At 38.9% G+C, this 22103-nt stretch overlaps 1 protein-coding gene across 31 annotated transcripts in view; it reads left to right on the top strand.

The window, feature by feature from the left end:
* CELF2 (CUGBP Elav-like family member 2) overlaps positions 1-21584 on the top strand; it is a 652882-nt gene extending 631298 nt beyond the window's left edge. For 15 of the 31 annotated variants that reach the window (XM_060776483.2, XM_060776481.2, XM_060776479.2 and 12 more), the window contains 4 exons: positions 622-702; positions 3841-4038; positions 5597-5740; positions 13021-21584. In XM_060776483.2, coding sequence (XP_060632466.1) covers positions 622-702; positions 3841-4038; positions 5597-5740; positions 13021-13148 — 551 coding nt within the window. In that variant the 3' untranslated portion in view covers positions 13149-21584. The remainder of the gene's footprint in view (positions 1-621; positions 703-3840; positions 4039-5596; positions 5741-13020) is intronic. The other 16 variants (XM_060776490.2, XM_060776488.2, XM_060776511.2 and 13 more) reach the window with 4 other exon arrangements.
* The last annotated feature ends 519 nt before the right edge of the window (positions 21585-22103 follow it).

The following is a 22103-nucleotide window of genomic DNA, read 5'->3' as shown; positions in this document are numbered from 1 at the left end:
CAATGAATCCCAGCATTTCTGTCTATTAGTTTAGGGGGCAATATACTAGATGACCCCTCAATCCTGAAACTTCCAAATTCACTTATGGTGGAAATCTACCCTCTTCTCCCCCCAAAACTCTGGGGATTGTAGTTTGTAAAAAAATTCTGTGATAAAATATTTGTGGACATCTTTCGCTTAATTACATTTCCCATGGTTTTCTAGGGAGAGGCAAGTACTATTGACATATGAATGAATGAATTTCCTTGTTATGGTCACAGACCAAGAGTATTAAACGTTAAAACTTCACGACATTTAAAAAAACATACAGTGCTCAGGTATCATGAAAAAGACTAGCAAATTTGCCTTTCCTCATTTGATTAAGTATTTTGAGCAACAAATGTTACAGAAAGCATGTGTCCATTTTATGGCATCCTCTCTCATTGTTAGCCATAAATAATGAGAGAGACGGAAAGTTCAATTTTGTCTGGGAAGCCTAGTTGAAATAAAATTGAAGTTCAATTGCCGGGTTTCTCACCAACAAAGGCTTTGAAACCCTTAAATGTTCCATGTTGGAATACATGCTTTCTCTGCCTCATAGGATCTCATTTCCTTCTGTCTCTTCATCCCTAACCTTCCCAGTTGCATGTGGAACTCAAAATCTGGGCCACTGTAGGCCGAGGACGACAATATACCTCCCAGAACAACAGAGGCTGGGGAATGGTAAGGCTTTGACAGATGAGGTCAAACTTACGCTTTAGGAAGACATGCATAGAGACATTGGAGAATGCCACGTTGATTATGGATCTCAGTGCTTCATTTGCTACTGTAGCTAAATCCATTTTAGGAGAGTAAATCCAGGTTAGCTGTTATGCATCTACAGTCACCCCTCTGTATTTGTGGCTCTGACTTTTTCAGATTTGATTATTCACAAACTTGATTAAAACATTATCTTCTAGGTCCCTTGGTGTGATTCTATGGTCAACTTCCTCTGATCATGCTAGAGGGCCCCAAAACTTTTAGAGAGAACACCTCTCTAGTAATCTCTAGGTTCTCCCACTCAATGTGGTGGTCAACTTCCAGCAGAAGGTGACCATAGAGTCATGCTGGAGGACCTAGACATTCTTAGAGATACGTTCTCTCAGATTTAAAAAATAGCAATTTTGTTGTGTATGGTTTTTTACTTTCACTGTGGACCTGTGCCCCAACCCCAGCAAATGTGGAAGGTTGACTGTATCTGAAGTGTATCTGAAGACTTGGAGAAGTCAAGAGTGGGAACTTAACTGCCGATATCGCACTTTGTCCCTATATGAATGAGAAAGAAATGCTTCTGACTGCTACATATCATTTCTCTAGAGATAAACTTCTAGTTGCTTTACAGATTCCTCGAGTCACCACTTCTAAATGTTCTCTAATTAGCTCTTGTAAAGTTGTTGCTTTTTAATTAATCGCTCCCACAAGACGGTGGGCACAAAATATGTTCTTTTTCCTTACTTGTTCCCTCTTGTTTGCATTATGTGTTAGTATTGTCAAGTACAGCAGCATTTCTTTTCCAACCCACACCTACCCCATTAATATCAGATGCAAGACATTTTTTGGAATATCAGATGTCTACCATGTGATAATACTGTCTAAATTATACTTATTTTAAAAAATTATAATGTATACACTGAAATACTCTTAATTGTTAAAGACTATGTTAGATACAAAACTCTTGCCAGGATGTCCTGACTGTCATATAATTGTAAAAAAATCACTGTCCTAGATTATGTGTTGTTTAGTCAATACAAGAGGAGAAATATTAGGTCATCTTATTTCATTTCTGTCTGTTAGGGCTGGTCCCAAATGTTTGTTGTCCACCACCAGTCTTGTTTTAAATTAGTTTTGTAATTGTTCTCATTCCTTATTTTTTCAAAAGTGGAAAGGAAGGAGAGAGATAGAAACATATCTTAACATTTTCCCCTTAGGCATTTTCTTGAACAACCTTTGAATTATTGCCCCTAGCATCACTTCCAACGAAGCTGTCACTAGATAACATTCAGAAGCCTTGGTGAATATGTGAGGCTGCCTTGTAGTGGGCCAGATGCCTGGTTTATCTAGTCTTTTATGGTCTCTCCATTCAGCAAGAGGGAGGCCTTTCCCTGGGACCTTTATAACTGGAAGTGCTAACTTCTGTCCAGTCCAATTTCACTCACAGTCTGGTTTTTCCAACCTTCCATTGACTTTGTTCCATTCCTATATGGAAATGTGTCACTGCAGACAGATAAGAGTCACTTCTAAAATGCTATTTTAGAGTCCACATGAAATGTGTAGATTATGGTTCAAATTCTTCTACTCTTTGGTGCACACTTTCCCCAATCTGTATATCATTGTGTCCATATTGCTCTACTTAGGGCAGGATCGTGTGTTCCAGTTGGCATGCTGGGTCAAGTGAATTATTTGTACATTTGCATGTGACTGAATACTTCCCTCACTTTTGTAGCTTTTAAGAAGATAGCAGTAAGTTTCTTTATATAGAATCAGGCCATTCATCCCTCTAAAAGAGCTGTGTTGACTACAACTGATAATCCATTATAGATTTGAAATGATATTTCACAGCCCTCCTGTCTTGAGCAGCTTTAACAGGAGATCAGTTGACTGAGTCTGCATGCTAGAATTGACTCAGAAGTCCTTGGGTGCATCTCCACTGCAGAATTCATGCAGATTGACACCACTTGAACTGCCATGGCTCAGTGCTAGGAAACTCCCAGGTTGTAGTTTTACCAGGTCTTGAATCTTCTCCACCAAAGAGTGCTGATACCCCTCACCAAACTTCAAACCCCAGGACTCCATAGCTTTGAGCCATGGCTGTTAAAGAGGTGCCTAAATCCATTAATTCTCCAGTGCAGAGGCATGCATATACATGCTATTCTTCCCACAATCCCAGATCTTGTCTATTAGAAGTCTTTATTCACGTGTCCAAAAAGGTATGCTGAACTTTTAAACTGGGAAGCAAAGCATTCCATTTTGTTTTTAATGTTTAATTAACCCCAAAATTAACCTATATAAAAGGCACAGTAACAGCCACTACCAGTGTGGATCCAATATGTCAAATCAGATATCTTAGACTGAGTTGACTGAGTTTCATAAGCTAACACAAGTCTTTAGTAGCTAGAACTTAAGTATGTACAATTGGACACATAGCACAAGCTCGAGAAAAGAAGATGATGAGCACATTGAGATTACAGTCAGGACATGTATCTCTCAAATGTCTCTGGCACAGAAATGTCCTTCTGATCACTGACGGCTTCCATTCTTTTAATTAGAGATCCCAAAGACTGAACCTTGAATCTTCTACATATAAAGTACATGCTCTACTGCTGTGTTGTGATCTTCCATAGCTAAACTTGGATCTCACTTCATTCTCAGATAATTTTTCCATGTTAGAAAAAAAATCCTAAACCAGGGTAGGAAGAAGAAAGTTACACTAAGTGACATGCTAGTTTTCAGTTAAGTGGGATTTGTCAGCTGTCTGATCAGTCACAGATTTGCCACATTTGTAAAGACACAGCTGTAGGTTATGTTTTTTGTGATAGAACTATCCAGCTTTCCTTAGTAGTGGCCAGGAGCATCTTGCATGTGAAGCTGAGTTGATGCTAAAAGTCATTCTTAACCAAAGTCTCTGTGTGCTCAGTTTTTTCTTCTTTTCGGTGTGATGTCGTTGCTGTTGCTGCTGTTGGTCTCTCCGTGCCATCTGGTGAAGTGTCCAGACTTTTGCATGAGCAACCATTGTCATTGGTGTCGTATTAATGCCAACTACGTCTGGAAAGCACTAATGAATAAGTGCAATTTCTTTTCTCTATTGTTGGGTTTTTTGTAAAGTTGCTCAAATGCTCTCAGGTATGGCCGCCCTGAACGGAGGACTTGGTGCGACAGGCTTGACGAATGGTACAGCTGGCACAATGGATGCCCTCACCCAAGCCTACTCAGGAATCCAGCAGTACGCCGCTGCGGCACTGCCGACGCTGTACAGTCAAAGTTTGTTACAACAACAAAGTGCTGCAGGCAGCCAGAAAGAAGGTAAGAGATCCAGTAATTCAGAAGTGAAAAGTAGAAGGGGTAGAGAAGTTCAATGATGCAAGGCCAACATAAACAGGCTTGAAATGGAGCCTCACTCTAAATGTATTATGTTGTCATGGCCATTAGTATCAATTAATAAAGTAAAGAAGTACACCCCACCTTCCACATTTGCAGTTTCTACTTTTGTGGATTTGATTATTCATGGATTTGATGGAAATGTTCTCTTTGTGAATCTCTGGATCCTCCAGTGCTATTCTGTGGTTAGCTTTTTGTGGACACAGGCCACAGAGTCATGCTTGAGGACCTAAAATTTCCTGCAAAGGTTTTGTCTTGGATTTTCTAAAATTATTTTCTGAAAAAATCCACAGAGCATGCTTACTTGAGAAATGTATTTCTCATGTGGAAGGAGACTCCAGTCTGGGTTCCTCATATACCGCAAATGTGTTGCTTTTGTAGCTAGACGGTTATTGACAAGATCTGTTGTCATCCCCTTAGAGGGTTTTTTACTTAATTGTGGGTCTTGACAGGAAGCAAATAAATGATTGATTGCTTCTTGCTCAGTGCCACTAAAGCACAATAAACCCCAGTAAGTTAACACTGAGAATAAATTAGGACTAATTATACATGATAAGTGGGAGGTTTTCCCCACCACCCAGCCTCAGTTCCTTCCTTTCTCTGCTCTTGAAGGAATTTTGAGTTCCCTGCTCTCAAAGGAGTTTTCTAGTTTTATTGGGGATATGGTTACTATTTGCATAATTTATAGTTAATTTTAGACTAGTGGATATACAGTAGGGTACTGTATATTGGTTTAAAAGAAGCAGTGGGCCATATAAATATCACAGAAGTCTTGTTGAGGCTATGCAAATACAGTTAAATAATGTCAGGAAACTGGGGTTTGCTTTGCTTAAGCAGAAGGTAGTTCTGCATGCAAAAGCTACTCCTCCTTCCAGCTATGCCAGTTCTCGCTTCCATGTGTCTACGCATCCCATTGCAATAAAAGGTTTCTTGAAACCAGCCATAGCTTTTTCAGGCTGCTTTGGGAGAGGGGTCAGGAAAACCCAATTTCAGCAATGCTTCTCCAAATCTGACACAGTAAGTGCATTTGGTGGCAATGAGATTGCAAAAGCTAAATATCCATAAAGTTACAGTACAGGTTAAATATCCTTGATCCAAAATGCTTAGGACCAGAAGCGTTTTGGATTTTGGATACATATTTTCTGATTTTTGGAATAATTGTGTTTGCATATGTGTACATAATGCGATATCTTGGAGATGATTCCCAGGTCTAAACACAACATTCATTTAGGTTTCATATATACTTCATTCACATCGCCTGAGGATAATTTTATACAATGTTTTGAAATAATGTGAAGGAACGTACATCAGACAGCAAAGGTGTACATCCCAGTCATAATTCTGAAATATTTTGGATGTTGGAATCTCAGATAAGGGATGTGCAACCTGTCATAAGAAGTGATGTAGTAGTAAGAAGCGTAAATGACCTAACATGGTTATCTATACAATACATGCATGTAATCTGGTCTCTCTTTTCTCAAAGGTCCAGAAGGAGCAAACCTGTTCATTTATCACCTCCCGCAGGAGTTTGGAGACCAGGACATTCTGCAGATGTTCATGCCTTTTGGGAATGTTATTTCTGCAAAGGTCTTCATTGATAAACAGACCAATCTGAGCAAATGTTTTGGTATGTAGTGTTTAATACTAAAAGACAAGAGCAATATTTAAAATCAGATTGCTTTAATTCTCCTCCCCTTCCTACTACAGTCAGGTGCAGAGTGTGAAGATATGCCATTTTCAAAATTCCAGTTTGAATTCGTTGCGAACAACCATTTATCTGATATAATGCACAACAGAATCATTGTCATGTGTGTATTGGGTTTAACTACAACTAATATATCCAACCAGGATCAACCACCATATCTATTTCTATCCTTTTTATGTCGCTGATCACTTTCATCTCACTTCTGCAGCTCATATGAGCTTCTTCTTCCCTGTACGAAATATTTGTGCACTTGTCTTCTAAGATAGTAATGGAAATTTTACATAATTATGGCATCATACCTACACAAGTAGATAAAGCAAAGGTACGATTCACTATCTAAGATTCATTGGCATCTTAGGAGGAGCCCCTGGTGGCGCAGTGGGTTAAGCCCCTGTGCCAGCAGGACTGAAGACCAACAGGTCGCAGATTGGAAACCGGGGAGAGGCGGATGAGCTCCCTCTGTCAGCTCCAGCTCCTCATGCGGAGACATGAGAGAAGCCTCCCACAAGGATGATAAAACATCAAATCATCCAGGCGTCCCCTGGGCAACGTCCTTGCAGACGGCCAATTCTCTCACACCAGAAGCAACTTGCAGTTTCTCAAGTCGCTCCTGACACGACAAAAAGAAAATTGGCATAAATCAGTTGTTTCCACCCTTTGATCTGTGAACCACCATGCGGCAACGAAAGCAATTGGTTTTGCAAAACGGGGATGTCAGGAGGGGAGAGGCTGACTACACACAAAAGATTACTACAAACACATCAGCTCTAGATTATTAAATATGGTTTTCTGTGGGTGAGCAGATGGTGACTACTGGATGGCATATCTTTTGTATCAGCAACTGGAGCTGATGTAGTCTAGCCAATGCAATGAGTCCCTTTTGGGAGGTAGGGTAGTATAGAAATAAAGGTATTATTATTATTATTATTATTATTATTATTATTATCATTTGAATCAGCACTCCTGTGCTGTCGCGCCGGGGGGGCTATAACTCTTAGTGAAAGAGGCATGGACGTGACATCTTTCCCCCAGGGGATTGCTTCTTGCCCTCCTTTAGGAAACTGGAACTCTCAAAGACCCAAACACTGTAGATAACTCAAAATAAGATTTATTGTTCACAAAGAGTTATCTCTTTAAGAGCTGGAAGTTTCAAAAGGTGAAGGAAAATATACATCATAGTCTCTATTTGTCTTGGGACCAAAGAGTTTGCAGCTGAGAAGCTTTCCCAAGTTTCCTCTTTCCTCAATGGCTGTGAATATCGGAATAATCACAACCCCAGTTCCAATGGCCTATATCTGAAGGGACAAGGCCTTCCTCTGGTGCCAAAATAACTGGTTTGAAGGCGATTGAAACTTCCCAATGTTGTTCAGGTTGATCTGAACATGAAGCATAAGACTCAAGGGTAAAAACCTCAAAATTGGTACTGAGAGGTAACTTAATCAGGGGCTTTTAGAGCCAAGTCTCTTACTCACATCCATCTCGTAGAAAATCTGATGGTGGAATGAAAAAAGGGGAGCACTCCCCTCCTCCAGGAAGAGGTGGAGCCAAACAATTGAGCTGAGAAAGCAATTCAACTGGTGCAAGCAACATTGATTGACAGCTATAAATAACCAATCAATCCAACTATACATAGGCAGGGTAAAAAGGCAGGATTAAGCATGATACAACAGTTTAAATCTTGCAACTAACAGTTCTACATATAGGTGGCGCCACTCATGCTGTCACAACTCCAAATAACCAAACCAAATCTAAAGTTGACTAAAAACGTATTTGTAACCCTTTTGGTACTAATGTTGGAGAGTGATCCCTGGTCAAAGTGGTCCCTGATCAAGTGGCCCCCTGGTCAAAAAAAGGTTGGAACCACTGGCATAAATAGACTGGGCACAAGAGTCCCCTCTGTCACATTTCTATGTTTTGTGCTCTGTAAGTATCACACTGAAGGAAAGGAGGATGGTAATTGTGAAAGAGCAGGATCTGTCACCCCACCACCACCAACAGCAATGGTATCTCCAAGAAGTGCAAGAACATCCATACAGATTAGTAAAAATGCAAAAATTAAAGCATAAAACTTTTCAGATGTGCACACTAAAAAGTGTCACCATATGAAACTAATGTCATCCTTCGTAGAGAAATGCCATTTATTATGCACTCAAGCTTCCTTATTGCAAACACCTAATTATTCTCTTTTGTGTAAGAAAACTCGATATGTTTAACTATTTACTTGCAAATCGCATTAAACTCTCTCTCTGTCCTGGATTAAGAAAAACCAACAATGCAATTAGATTTGTTCCCCCTTCTTTTTCTGCTTGCTCACAAAAAGAACATGAAATACTTTACATATGATAATTTCTTCCCATTCCAATGCAATGTCCATGTGAGTATACCACAAAGTGCACAACTCCCCTATTGCCAAGGGTGGCTCAACCCATTACGCAAAGTAAGCATTTGCAGTATAGTTGATTTTGCCCGGGGGCGCTCTTGAGGCGCTCTTGGGGGGAAATAGACCTTGACATATGTGAGTTGTAGTTACTGAGATGTATAGTTCATCTACAATCAAAGAGCATTCTGAACTCCACCAATGATGGAATTGAACCAAACATGGCACACAGAACCCCCACGACAAACAGAAAATATGTATCAGTGATTGGTTGGGGGGGGGGGCACCAAAATACTGTTTGCTTACCATTGAAAATTATCTAGGGCCACCTCAGCCTATTGCAATAACTCAATTGGCTGTTTCCAGGCATAATTCTAAATGTTGGTTTTGACCTATAAAGCTTGGATCCAGATCAACTGAAAGAACATAACTGCTTTTATGAATCTGTTAATGCTATACAATTATCTGGAGAGGCCTTCTCCTTGTCCCTCCAAGCTTGGTTAATGGAAGTAAAGGGGGGGGTCTCCTTGGTAGATGCTCCCAAACCTTGGAACTCCCTCCCTAGAAGAGGCCATGATGGCCTCATTTTTGCTTACCTTCCATCAAGAAGTCAAAACATTTTATGCCACATCTCTAAAGATATACTGGGGTGGGGTTTTACTATGTACGGTGCTGTTTTTAAGGTTTGTATACCTTTAATAAAATTTAATGTTTTTAATATTTAATTATTTTTTTATCCTTTGTCAAATGGCTTCTTTCCCATTGTCCCTCCCCATTTGAGGTTTTGAGTTTTGCAGATTTGGATATCCATGAATTTGGTTTAAGTATTCTCTCTAGGAATGTTTGACTTCTTCTGGTCATGCTGGGGGACTTAGAGATTTCTAGGGAGACCATCTCTCTGGGAATCTCTAGATCAGTGGTTCTCAAACTCTGATCCTCCAGATGTTTTGGTCTTCTGTCGCGCGCTGGGCCTGTAACAGCTGTACTTTTTTATAGGACGTATACTTTAAGCCCAGCGGGAAGCCAGGGGCGCCTCAAAGAGAGGTTCTCAGGGATTTTACTGAAGTGATGGTCTTTAGAGTCTTTAATGATATAAAAAAGTCTTTATTATGGAACAAACAACAAATCTTCAATGGTTCAAACAACACTTCAAGGCTTTGTTAATGAATCCGTTAATGCTATTCAGTCTAGTCCTCAATGGGCTGGTACCTGACTTTGATTAACTGTACTTTCTCTGTAGAAAAAAAAAACCCTTTTTAACCTCTCCCAGGCTGATTACTATCTATGCCTCATTGGTGTGGGTCCTACTACCGATTCCAAATGTGTCTGGGTATCGAGTAGACCTACCAACTGAGGCTTGTAGATATTTCAGATGGAGTTCCGTGGATCTGTAGCGCTGTCCTCCCTCGGAGAATTCTTTGAAACTTCAGGGCTGTTTTCCCTCTGATTGCTATGAGGCTGAGAGGCTGTGAGCTCTCTGCCAGAGCCTTGGGACCTTTTCCCTGGATGCTCTGTTTCCCTGGATGTTCCTTTTCCCTGGATGTTCCTGAGAAAAGAAGCTTTTCTACAGGATGAGCTGGTCTATGTCCTATAGTCTAGCCTCCTTGTATGAGACTGACCAAAAATGGCTCCTTTCCCTCCCAGAGCCCTGAACAAAGGGTGGAACCAAAGCTTAATTATGATGGGCAGGAGGCCTGCCCTATAACTGCAAACAGATAACAGAAAGAAAATAAAATTGGAGCTCCTGGTACAGCCGTACCCGCACATTTGGACTTCAGCTCCCGCAGTTTCTATAAACTGGCAAACTGGCTAGGATTTCTGGGAGTTGAAGTCCAAAACACCTGGAGGAGCAGAGTTTGAGAAACACTGCTCTAAATCCTTGAGTGTGGTTTTGTACTCAACGTCCAGCAGAAGTCAACCATAAAATCATATAGTCCTAGAAATGTGTTATTTTGCATAAAAACATTATCAATTTCTTTATTTTCCTTTTGTTTTACTTTCACTGGAACCCTATTCCCTAATCCCAGTGAGCATGGAGAGCTGGCTGTATTTATACTTTAATTAATTACTTTATATAGTTTTAATTTGTATTGTTTTTCAAATATATATTTAGCTGCTTTGCATTCCACTGCTGGAGAAAAGGGAGGATATAAACAAATACAAAACATAATCAATGTACTTGCCTGGAAATGTATCACTGGATAAGAATAGGGCTATGAAGACCTTCCTGTTGTCTTTTCAATGAATTTTCTCGACTGGGTTTTATTGGTTGTTATTATGGCTTTATATTGCTCCTTCTCTGATTCTTCTTTTAAAGTAATTATGTTTTATTGCTTTACTGTCTTTGGTTAGCATTTGAAAACATATTTTTATCGATATTTTACTTCTTTGTTAGTCATCTTGGTTTTTTATCTGAAAGACAGGATATAAGCATATATACATAAATAATGAAATTGCCATTGCTTTAGGGACTGATGTATGACAGGAATGCCCTCAGGTTGGTTCCATTTGGGATATCTGAAGCATGAACTAGTGGGAAGCTTAGGGAATATCACCTCTTTTAACGGCTCATAAAAAGGAAGCTGTATGTCCAATCTATCTGAAAAATTGGCAGTTGCACCTCAAGGGAGCAATATGAAAATATGAAAAATAGGCCATTGGAACAGAAAACACCAGTGTTATAGACATAAGCAGACAGACTGAGTCTCCATTGTAATCAGTGCAGAAATGAATAGGAAGGGAGAGATGAACAAAAGAGTAGCAAACAAAAGTGAAATGAAATAAGCGAACAATAGTAAACTGAAAAGAAAAGGGATGTGTCTGCTAGACATGGAACAATATAGAGTACACTCTCCACTAACTGGAACTTGAGCAAACTGAACTTTCAAAACAACCGGTGAAAATTTAATGAAAATTAAAATAAAATAAAGTTTAACTGCTATTTTACTACAATTGCATTACTGTATTCACGAAGGTGTTTTTATAATACAGAAAAACTTTGTTATTTACTTATTTACTGTATTTGTATAACACCTTTCTCAGCCTGTAGGTGACTCAAGGAGGTTAACAGTGTAAAATTCAATGTTTAAAATATCATAAATAATATAATTAAAAACATAACATATAGTAAAAACTAAACAAATCAATAAATATAAATTCATAGTGTCTCCTTGTTAAAAACGTTGTCCGGTCTCATTGTTGTCATTCCCTTTTCCTATGTCAGTTACTCTGCATTTGGAAATGCTTGTTCAAAAAGCCACAACTTGACTTTTTTCTGGAATGTTAAAAGGGAGGTGGTCGATCTAATATCTATAGGGAGGGCGTTCCACAGCCAAGGGGCCACCACCGAGAAGGTTCTGTCTCTCGTCTCCGCCAAACGTACTTGTGAGGAAGGCGGTAATGAGAGCAGGGCCTCCCCAGATGATTTTAAGGTCCTAGATCAGTGGTTCTCAACCTGTGGGTCCCCAGATGTTTTTGGCCTACAACTCCCAGAAATCCCAGCCAGTTTACCAGCTGTTAGGATTTCTGGGAGTTGAAGGCCAAAAACATCTGGGGACCCAAGGTTGAGAACCACTGTCCTAGATGGTTCGTAAGGGGAGATGCGTTCAGACATGTAATATTATTACGTTAAGTTATTTGTCCTAATTTGCCTTTAATTACTGTATTTCAATATTAGTATTAAATCACTGCAGAATTTATAGTATAGTATGGGGTACAATATTGGTTAAGCCTATTTTAATAGTAACTTTCAAGCAACCAGAAACTACATTTATCCAGCATCTACCAATCCTCGTGTATTGATTGAGAGTTTACTATATGTGCAAATCCTTATTCTCTATGCCAGGGGTCCTCAAACGTTTTAAACAGAGGGCCAGGTCACAGTCCCTCAAACTATTGGAGGGCCAGATTATAATTTGAAAGAAGCATGAATGAATTCCTCTGCACACTGCACATATTTTATTTGTAGTGCAAAAGACACTTAAAAACAATACAATAATTAAAATGAAGAACAATTTTAACAAATATAAACTTATTAGTATTTCAATGAGAAGTATGGGCCTACTTTTGGCTGATGAGATATTGTTGTTGTTGTTGTTGCTGTGTGCTTTCAAGTCGTTTCAGACTTAGGTTGACCCTGAGCGAGGGCTGGGTAAATGACCTTGGAGGGCCGCATCCGGCCCCCAGGCCTTAGTTTGAGGACCCCTGCTCTATGCAATAAAAGAACACTGCAAATTATTATTTTTATTTTTTTAATTAAATATAATGAAAAAAATTAAATAGGGGTCATGGTGGCACAACAAGCTAAAGCATTGAACTGTTGAGTCTGCTGACCTAAATTTTGGCAGTTCAAAGCCACGGGTCAAGGTGAGCTCCTACTATTAGCCCTAGCTCCTGCCAACCTAGCAGTTCAAAAACATTCAAATATGAGAAAAACAATGGGTACCACTTCAGCGGGAAGGTAATAAAGTCACCCATGTAGCTATGCCAGCAACACAACAAGGAGATGTCTATGGACAACAGGCTCCTTGGCTTGGAAATGGAACCAAAGCACCTCCCCATGGCCAGTGTTGGGCACCACGTCCAGAAAGCCGGAGATGAAAGGGGAAGCCTTTACCTTTGTTCTGTGTATTTGTATGTCATTGTTATTCCACTGCATTAAGACACTTAATGTTTGCCTATCTGTGTATGTTGTAATCTGCTCTGTGTCCCCTCGAAGAGAAAGAGCAGAATATAAATAGAATGTATTATTAAGTGTATTATTATTCAATCTAACGCTTTCCCTTCCTTTTTTGTTGTTACCCAACCCCAATTTTGTGTGTTGTAGGTTTTGTTAGCTACGACAATCCTGTCTCTGCACAAGCTGCTATACAGGCGATGAATGGCTTTCAGATTGGCATGAAACGCTTGAAAGTTCAACTGAAGCGCTCCAAAAATGACAGCAAACCTTACTGATCCTTACCCCCAGAAGCTTACTGCTATTAATTTAGATTTCTTAGGGTAAGTCCCTTGAGCGAACCCACCCTCCCTTTGTCGTGGTGGGGGGCCTTGAGAAAAAGACCGTAACAACAACACATTGCCGACCACCGCCAAAAGACCGCTGTTTTGACAAGACTGCTTCCATTTTCCCCAACAGCCAACAAAAGAAACTTGGCTACCCCAACCGAATAGGTACCAAATTACGTACTTTCGATATTCGTCTTCATTTTTTTTCTAAAAAGATTAATTGTCCTTCAAGAGAAAACCTGCACACGCCCCTGAAATAGTATTAACTGAAATTGTCAAGGAAACAAAATGGGGATAATGAAAGCAGTTGTACGTCTGGACCTAGACTTATCCAAATGGCACCAGCAATTTATAGGATATAATACAGTGGCCGTGGGCCAGGAAAGGAATTCATTAAGAAATGACACCAATTCTTTTTCATTCAGTTCGTTTCTTATTAAGGGGCTTGAATAATTTTTTTGTTCTTAGGGCTTCAGATTGACGTTATGTTCTATTATCCTGTTAAACACTGGTCATCTTGATATATTTCACGTGTTGGTTTTGTTTTTTATTTCCAATTTATTTTTTATGTTCTTAGGAGGTTGTTTTTTTTAATTTTCAGAGCTAGTGTAAAAACAAAAAAAAAGACAGATCTGTTTCTAAAGCTACAGGGTTTAAAATAAATCAAAAGAGCGACAATACTTGATGTTTCTTGAGAGATATACATTTAATAATAATAATAATGATAATAATAACGATAATAATAATAATAGATAACAAAAGAAAGCCACAGGCCTGTAAATTTTATTTGTAAAAAGCATTTCTATTTTTATACAAAAATTTTTACTGCCTCAGAAATAATGGAAGTTATTTATTGCCTATTGTTAACTTATTGGATAACTAAAGAGCAACTCTTTCCGCTAGCTAGATCCTTTTGAAGTAGTCTCGAGAGTATACGTGCCAAGAATGGGTGCTTTTTCACTGTTGAATCCTACATCTTTTATGGTTCATACTTTTATATCCTCCTGTTTGTAGTTTTGTCTGGTTGACTTTGTTTGTAATTTCCATTATCTAGTTTAAAGTTGAGTCGTCTTGGACTATCCTTTCTCTTTCCCGCTACCCTTCCCAACTCTCCCCGACACCGCAACGTTTTCCTTTTGTTCCATTTGTTGAAACCTTTCCCCCTCTGTCCCCGATTTTTCCTCCCCAAATGAAACAGAAATCCATCTTCTCTAACTCCTTCCGGATGGATTCCTTTTTTGGGGTCCCCTCATTGTGCCGTTGTTGTCGACCAAGTGTACAGTTAATGCAAATTGCGCAAATGGCTGAGAGTCTAATGATGAAAGATTTGCATTAGTTTTTCTCCTGCACCCATTAAAGAAGTGATTTTTGTTTTCTGCTGCATAGATTCTCCGTAACTTTTTTTCCTCTTCCTTGTTTTTCCCTAGACATCTTCATGCCCGTTAGCTCATCGTTTGCCTAGCATGTCCCTGTGGCGTCTTAAAAAAAAAAGTTTCATCGTCCCGTCATTGTTTCTGATGTCTTTCTGACCTCACATCATAATTTGGTTCTCCTACTGACCTTTGATCTTATAGTTTGAACCTTTTGAAATTTTGCATGTGACCTCATCTAGCTATACGAATTCTGGGAAGTCAATGTGAAAAGCATTGCTGCATTTATGCAAGGTTGAAATTTATTAGTAGTCAAATTAAGGATAGGATTATTAAACACACACACACACACACACACACACACAACCTGTGGCAAAATGTTTTGTTAGGGCTTTTATTTGTTCCTTTTCCTTGTTTTATTATTTCGTTTCCTTTTTCGTTTTTTTGTGTTTTGAAAAAATATATATATAAAACAGACTTGAAAGTATTATACAGAGATTGGCATTCTGGCTGGTCACTGATGACAATAGCAATATGTGTCCAGAGGCACAGAATGTTGGTTTCTACCAGACTACTTCCAAAACAGTTTGAAATGAAGAACTGTCTGATTTTAAGTCTCTAGAGGTCTGTAATAGTTTTTACATTTTTCAGGCAGTGTAAAGTTTTTTGATAAGGCCATTTTAGGTGGCTCACTTTCTCATTAAGAATATATATATAGAACCACTTTTTTGTAGATTAGTATAACGAGAAAAAAAAATAAAATGAAATAAAATAAATTTACCCTGTTTTAGGGCAAATGCTACCTATTTGTGTCACCTTTTGCTGAACTGACTCACAAGTTAGACAATCCATGAATTAATGCACATGAAAATTACCTATATTTTATACTGTTTCAATGTACAGGAGAAAGGTTACTGTAAGCTGTCGTTCCATTGGTGCTTCTGTGAATTCAGTTGTGGTTTCATCCTGGGTCCTTTGGTCTTTAAGTGTTCTGTGTTTATTAAACAAAAAGAGGTTTGAAATTGGTTTTTACTTGAACATCGACAACAGAACAAACGGGGGAAAAAAACGAATTTCAAAAAACGAAAAAAAGACGTTTGCTTAAAATTTAAAAAAAAAATAATAAGAAGGGTTTCATGTGAAAAATAAAAACTATTCCAGACTAAGTTTGTGTTGGCTTCCGTGACGCATTGGTGTCGATTTTTCTTTTCCAATCCTTATTGTGGACAATTTAGAAGTGTTTGTGTTCAGCAAAATGTGATCAGTTTTCCTTTTCTTTTAAAGACATAATAATAATAATAATAATAATTAAAAAGAAATCAATGGGAAAAAAATCTTAGTGCCAAACTCCAAAGGTACTTTTTTTCTTCTTCCTAGAGCTTCAGTGTGTTTCTTGTGTGAAGTAATTTGATAACATGGGTATTTTACTATGTGTTTTGTATAAATCCCTAATATTTAAAGGAAAAGAGGTTAAAACAGTTTGTTAACTTGCTATCCTGTGGTCTTGTTGCCTGAAATTGTTGTTGTTTGTTATTTCTCTTGGATGTTTTTTGTAAAACATTGTACAAGTGCCCATGTTTCACTTTTCTAACCACTCTGCACATCCGCGCTGTGAAAGCAAACCTCACAATGTAATTTCTTCATAATGTATGGAAACCTCTAAGGTGAGAAAGTTTTGAACTTTTAACCCTTTCCACCCAGAGCTGTCTTGAGTGTTAATACTTTTATACATTCACCATTTTGCTGTTTATTTTTATATATACATATATATATATCTATAGCTATAAATATATATATACTTAATTTTTGTGGTTTATTTAATACATGGTTGAAATCAGAAAAATGCACAGGGCCGACCTGAAGGACAAAAAAAAAATATTTTACTGCTGTCTAAATTTCTTCTGTATCTATAACTTAAAAAAATATTTAAAATAGTAATTGTAGATCTCCTTTTTAGGTCTTTGGTTTTTTGGGTTTTTTTGTTGGTCTTTTCTTAAAAAGAGCTTTTAATATGCTGCTGGGAAAATGCTATTCAGTATTAATAAAATAAAATAATAATTCTTTAATTATGTATTGTACGACCACTCCTAGGTAGGAGAGGTAAACCCACGATTTGAAATCCATTAAGGAAAAAAAATATTTTTGTAACAAAATAAAATGAACTTTTGCTTAAAATCCAATGCACTAGAACTTCCTGGATGAAACTTTATTGTGCACTGCAGTTAAAACTATGTTTTATGGATGAGGTTTACACATGTCGTAATGCTTTGATGTGTTATCTGCCGTTACCTGTAATATATTGATCCAGCGCTAATAGATATTAAAAAGTAGGTGTGGCAATATCTTTTGTTAACCTGATTTCTGTTGATAAGGGAACATGCAGACTTTTGAATTGCAGCAAATTCATAGAAAGGCAAAAAAGAAAAAAGGGAACACAGTTAGATACATAGCTTGGATGCCAACAAGACAGGCGTAAACCAGGCACCTTTCCTGGAGAAAGGGCTTCAATGTCCGAGTGGATGGACTATTTAAGCTAAGCAGCAGTAGACCCTGAACACCATCCTGGGGAGCAAAGGCTTGCAAGATCTAGTGCAGTGGTTCTCAACCTGGGGTCCCCAGATGTTTTTGGCCTACAACTCTCAGAAATCCCAGCCAGTTTGCCAGGTGTTAGGATTTCTGGGAGTTGAAGGCCAAAACATCTGGGGACCCCAGGTTGAAAACTACTGATCTAGTGTATATACTCATGTATAAGTCTAGACATATTAGTCAAAAAACCAACTCCCCAAACTGGTTGACTTATCCATTGGTCAATATAAATACTACTATTACCAAAAAAAAAGAAAAAAGGAAGCCATCCCCTTCTCCAAGTAGAGCAACAAAAATGAGAGCTTTGTCCATCCCAGAAGAACCTAAAAAAACCGCCAACCCACTCGACTCTTTCTGCTGTGATGCTGCTTACGGGCTTTGTTTGAATGCCTGGGTGGGAAAATGGTGGCAGTGGCTCTTTGGTGCTTCCCCTCAAAGGGATACTGAGAGAATAGAAAGCATCAGTGCTTCATTTAGGTCAGTGGTTCTCAAATTGTAGGCCCCCAGGTGTTTTGGCCTACAACTCCTAGAAATCCCAGCCAGTTTACCAGCTGTTAAGATTTCAGAGAGTTGAAGGCCAAAACATCTGGGACGCACAGGTTGAGAACCACTGCTTTAGGTTCTTCTGAGACTGACTAATCTGTTATCTTTCACCACTCTACTCAAGGAAGTAGATGTTCCTTTTCTGATAAGAGTTATCCTATATCAGTGGTTCTCAACCTGGGGTCCCCAGATATTTTTGGCCTTCAACTCCCAGAAATCCTAACAGCTGGTAAACTGGCTGGGATTTCTGGGAGTTGTAGGCCAAAAACATCTGGGGACCCCAGGTTGAGAACCACTGCCCTATATGCTCATATATAGGTCTAGGAACTTTAGTTAAAAGTCAACCCAAAAACCCAAGTAGACTTATCCATGGGTCAATGTTAGTAGTGTTCCTTTATTCTTATATTTTAAAAATAATTTCTCTCAGTAGAGTGACAAAAAGCAAAGGTTCAGTCCATCCCAGGTGAACCAAACACAAGCAGTGACCCTCTCAAACCTTTCTGGCATTTTTGAATAGGTGAAATGGTGACCAGCAGCAACAAGCACCCTGAAGTGACATTGGTACTTTTCTCTCTTTGCAGAATGACCCCCAAGTTATCAAATCACAGACTTTAATTTTAGTCCTACCTTCGGCCTATACATGAGCTTGAGTTACATTAATACTATATCCAAAATGGAATCATCCTCTTCTGTGAGTAGAGTGGCAAAAGGCCTTTCTGGATGGCAATGGCACTGGCCAAGAGCGGTTGGCTCCAAGGCAGTACTGGCACCTACTTCTGCCTGAAGGACGACCCTCAACTGACCCATGGTTTCATCTCTTGACCTATACATTAAGTCAACTTATGCATGAGTATATACAGTATCTACAGGGCACAACAGACTCAGTAGAAATCACCCAGAGCAAGCAATATAGATGAAAAATTCAGTTTCATCTGAATGTAGCCAATTCCATTGAACTTCAGCAGTAGTTCTGGAATTATTTTGACAACAGACCTCCACAAACATGCAGTTTATGTGATTCGTTTTTTTAATAAAGAAAATTGTGCCCTGGGCATTGAAAATCATGGTGTGGAAGGAAAGCTGCTCAAAGAAAGAAGCGCAAAGTGTCTTACTGGACAAATAAGCGCCACCGGGAATGTCTGCATAACACCCTTTCTAGATGTTTGGGTCAATGCAGTTCAGTGTTATTATGCTGTCATTTCGGAGACATGTTCTCAATGTGCCATAGGGTTGCAGTCATTTAAAAACACTGCCTTACTTACCCTTTTGACATTGGGCATACTGTTTGTGTTTGTCACCATTGCATTGGCTTTCCTTGCAGTGGATATAGAAAATGTGAAGGACAAATAACACTTTCCTATGTATCAGGGAATTGCCATTAATCAGGGTTTACCTGGCTTGTGTGCTTTAGTGTTTCGGGATCCACACCTGCAATTCATATATTTTAATATATTTGTCATGGAATTGGTGAGGTTGCAGAAGTAGATTACGACCACTTTGTGAAGCTGATATTTGATCTAGTTTGCTGAAACAACGAAAACAATACATTTATAGTCCATTTGGCACTGTTGTTCACTTAATCTATGGCAACAGATTTCCATTTGCTAGACACTAGAAAGAGATTTTTGGCACAGCTCAGAAACTCGCACGTTCCCTCAACAGAAAGTCATTTAATTTAAAGGTATCGCCTTATCTATTTCGTGTCTCTGATTCTCTGTTGTGACAATATTAAAGAGACAGGCCTTGAAACGTTTACCATGGGAAATGTGTTTTGCAAGGGATGGGTGGCAATTACACAGCCCACTTAGAGGTTTTTTGACTGCATCTCTCTCTTGACTCTATTATCTAGATCAGATGGGAATTGTAGTCCAACAAGGCTGGGTGATTGCCATCCTTGACACAGAGGGATTCTATGAATCCTCTGTGTTTGCAAAACATATCTGAGAAAACAGAAGAGAGAAAGAAAGAGAAAGAGATAACCCTTCACTGCCTTTTCTAAAAGTTGGATTGGATAGCATTCTTACCCATAAACCAAATTTGGGCCATCTGTACTGGCAAGTAAAACCCTTTCCAAGCCAATACATTTCAGCAGCCTTTTATGCTTCTGATAAAAAGTCATTCCCCTGTGTCTATTCCTCTTTGGTTTCATTCAAAACACCTTCAAACTTCTTCCTTCCCCGTAATCTCCCTCGTAAATTATCTGTTTAAGCTACAGATGATCTTCATATCCCCTCCCTTGCTTTTAAAAGATTGCTTTCTAGAGAAGCCCTGGGGTGGAAAGGACTAGAATCCAAATGATGTAAAAATATATAATTTTTTTTTAAAAAAAGGTTTCTTATAGCACACGCACTTACAGTATAGGTAAAATGCTCTGTATTACTCTCACATTTTTACTACTGCTGGGGCCTTCCTGAACCTTTTGAGGGCTATTTTGTACTTCTTGCAGCAATTCTTTTGCCTACAGAATTATTACATGCACAGATACATGATAAGAGACCATCATTATGGATTTTCCCCCCAAGATGTATTCTTGTTCGTTGCTTAAATTTCCAAATAACTTTTTAAAAACCCGAATAGACAAGAAAATCCAACCTCAGCTCATGTGTGATGTAGGAGGACATCAACTGTTCTGCCTGCGTATATATAGCCTGCTTTGGAGCCCCATGTGAGCCCTCCAAAATAGCAACAATGTGTGATAGATTACACCAAGTAGAGTTCAATCCTCCCTCCACATTTGCCGTTTTATTTTTGTGCATTTTATTATTCATGGATTGAACTAAAATTATTATCTCTAGGGATCTCTAGGTCCACCAGTGTGACGCTATAGTCCAGTGGTTCTCAACCTGTGGGTCCCCAGGTGTTCTGGTCTACAACTCTCAGAAATCCCTCCCAGTTTACAAGCTGTTAGGATTTTTGTAAGTTGAAGGCCAAAATATCTGGGGATCCACAAGTTGAGAACCACTGCTATAGTCAACATTCTGCTATCATCCTGGAGGACCTCAAGATTTCTAGAGGCAATCTCTGGTTTGTCTAATGCAATTTTGTAGTTGGCGTCTACCAGAAGTTGACCTTAGAGTTGTGTTGGAAGACCTAGAAATTCCTTTATTCGTGTTTGTTTTTCGCTTTTCTGAGGGGTCCTGTGCCCCAAACCCAAGTGAATATGGATGGAGGACGAACTGTAATTCATGCCACCAGCTGGTGCTAAATTCCTTATTCTTGGAAACCCTGATTAATTGCACCACATATCCCTTTCTTCTTGTCCAACTTTGACTTTAAACAACCAAAAATAAATTGACCATCTCAGTCCATTTCCTTAGAGGTTAAGTCAGGGATCCAAATAAGGGAGATGCATATGGGGACATCAATAAAGCCGAGGCTTTGCCAGATAGCTGCCTTTCTCAGCTAAGTGGGGAGCTGACATGGCATTAGGAACCATCATTTGCAGATGGTTACAATTTCACAAAATAGGGAATTTTTTTTTACTAATGCACTGAACTTGCTTGCCTGCACAACTTAACATAAAATTCAGATAGTTTATCATTCACTAAGCTATGAAATATCAAATAGTAGGGGGTGGGGGAAAGCTGCAAGAATGCAAAGGGCTTTAAAACAGAGGAAGAGGAGGGAGAAAATAAACAAGGTGAATTTGTTTTTCAAAATTCAACTCCAAAAGCACAAAACGTAGTAGTAGATTCCCAACCAAATTCGCTCATGTCAATGAAATGGCCATTTTCAAAAGGAGTAACAAGTTCATCTTTCTTTCACCATAGGGGTTAATTATTCCTTGGCTTTTGCTACTCTCTGGAATCATTTCACGGTTTCTGTTCTGATTAACTTAAGTGCTAATTAACAAAAGAGAGGGATTTTTTAAAAATAAAACAAAAACCTGTAGTTTCATTATCTTTCTGATCAATGTCATAACAATAACAACAACAAAATAACGCTGTGTACCTGGGCAGGGGTGGGAGTGGGGTATTTGTGGTGTGAGAAATTGTTGTTTGTAGATTAATAAGAATTCTCTTTTAGTTGAGAATGTCAAAAACATAGGACATGAGCCATTCATACTGTGGGTGGAAACTCCATAGTGCAGAGGATTCCCATTGACTCGATAGAGCTCTGTTTCACTCCCTATAGATCAGGTATGTGCAAACTTCAGCACTCCAGGTGTTCTGGACTTCAACTCCCACAATTCCTAACAGCTGATTGTGGGAGCTGAAGTCTGTAAAATAAACCATTTGTAGTTCACATTGGACCAGCCCATCCACTGCCTTGTCAGAGAAAGAGAATATGCCACACAGGTGAACAGTAAAGAACAGGTAGTTTACTCTTCTTCATTCAGAACAATATATGTACGATCAGCTGCATCGACTCACTAAATGTCCTTTAGGAGAGATTTAAAATTGTA

The sequence above is a fragment of the Anolis sagrei genome, chromosome 5 (genome assembly GCF_037176765.1).
Source record: "Anolis sagrei isolate rAnoSag1 chromosome 5, rAnoSag1.mat, whole genome shotgun sequence".
Taxonomy (NCBI): Eukaryota; Metazoa; Chordata; class Lepidosauria; order Squamata; family Dactyloidae; genus Anolis; species Anolis sagrei.
This window is presented reverse-complemented; position numbering and strand designations above follow the sequence as displayed.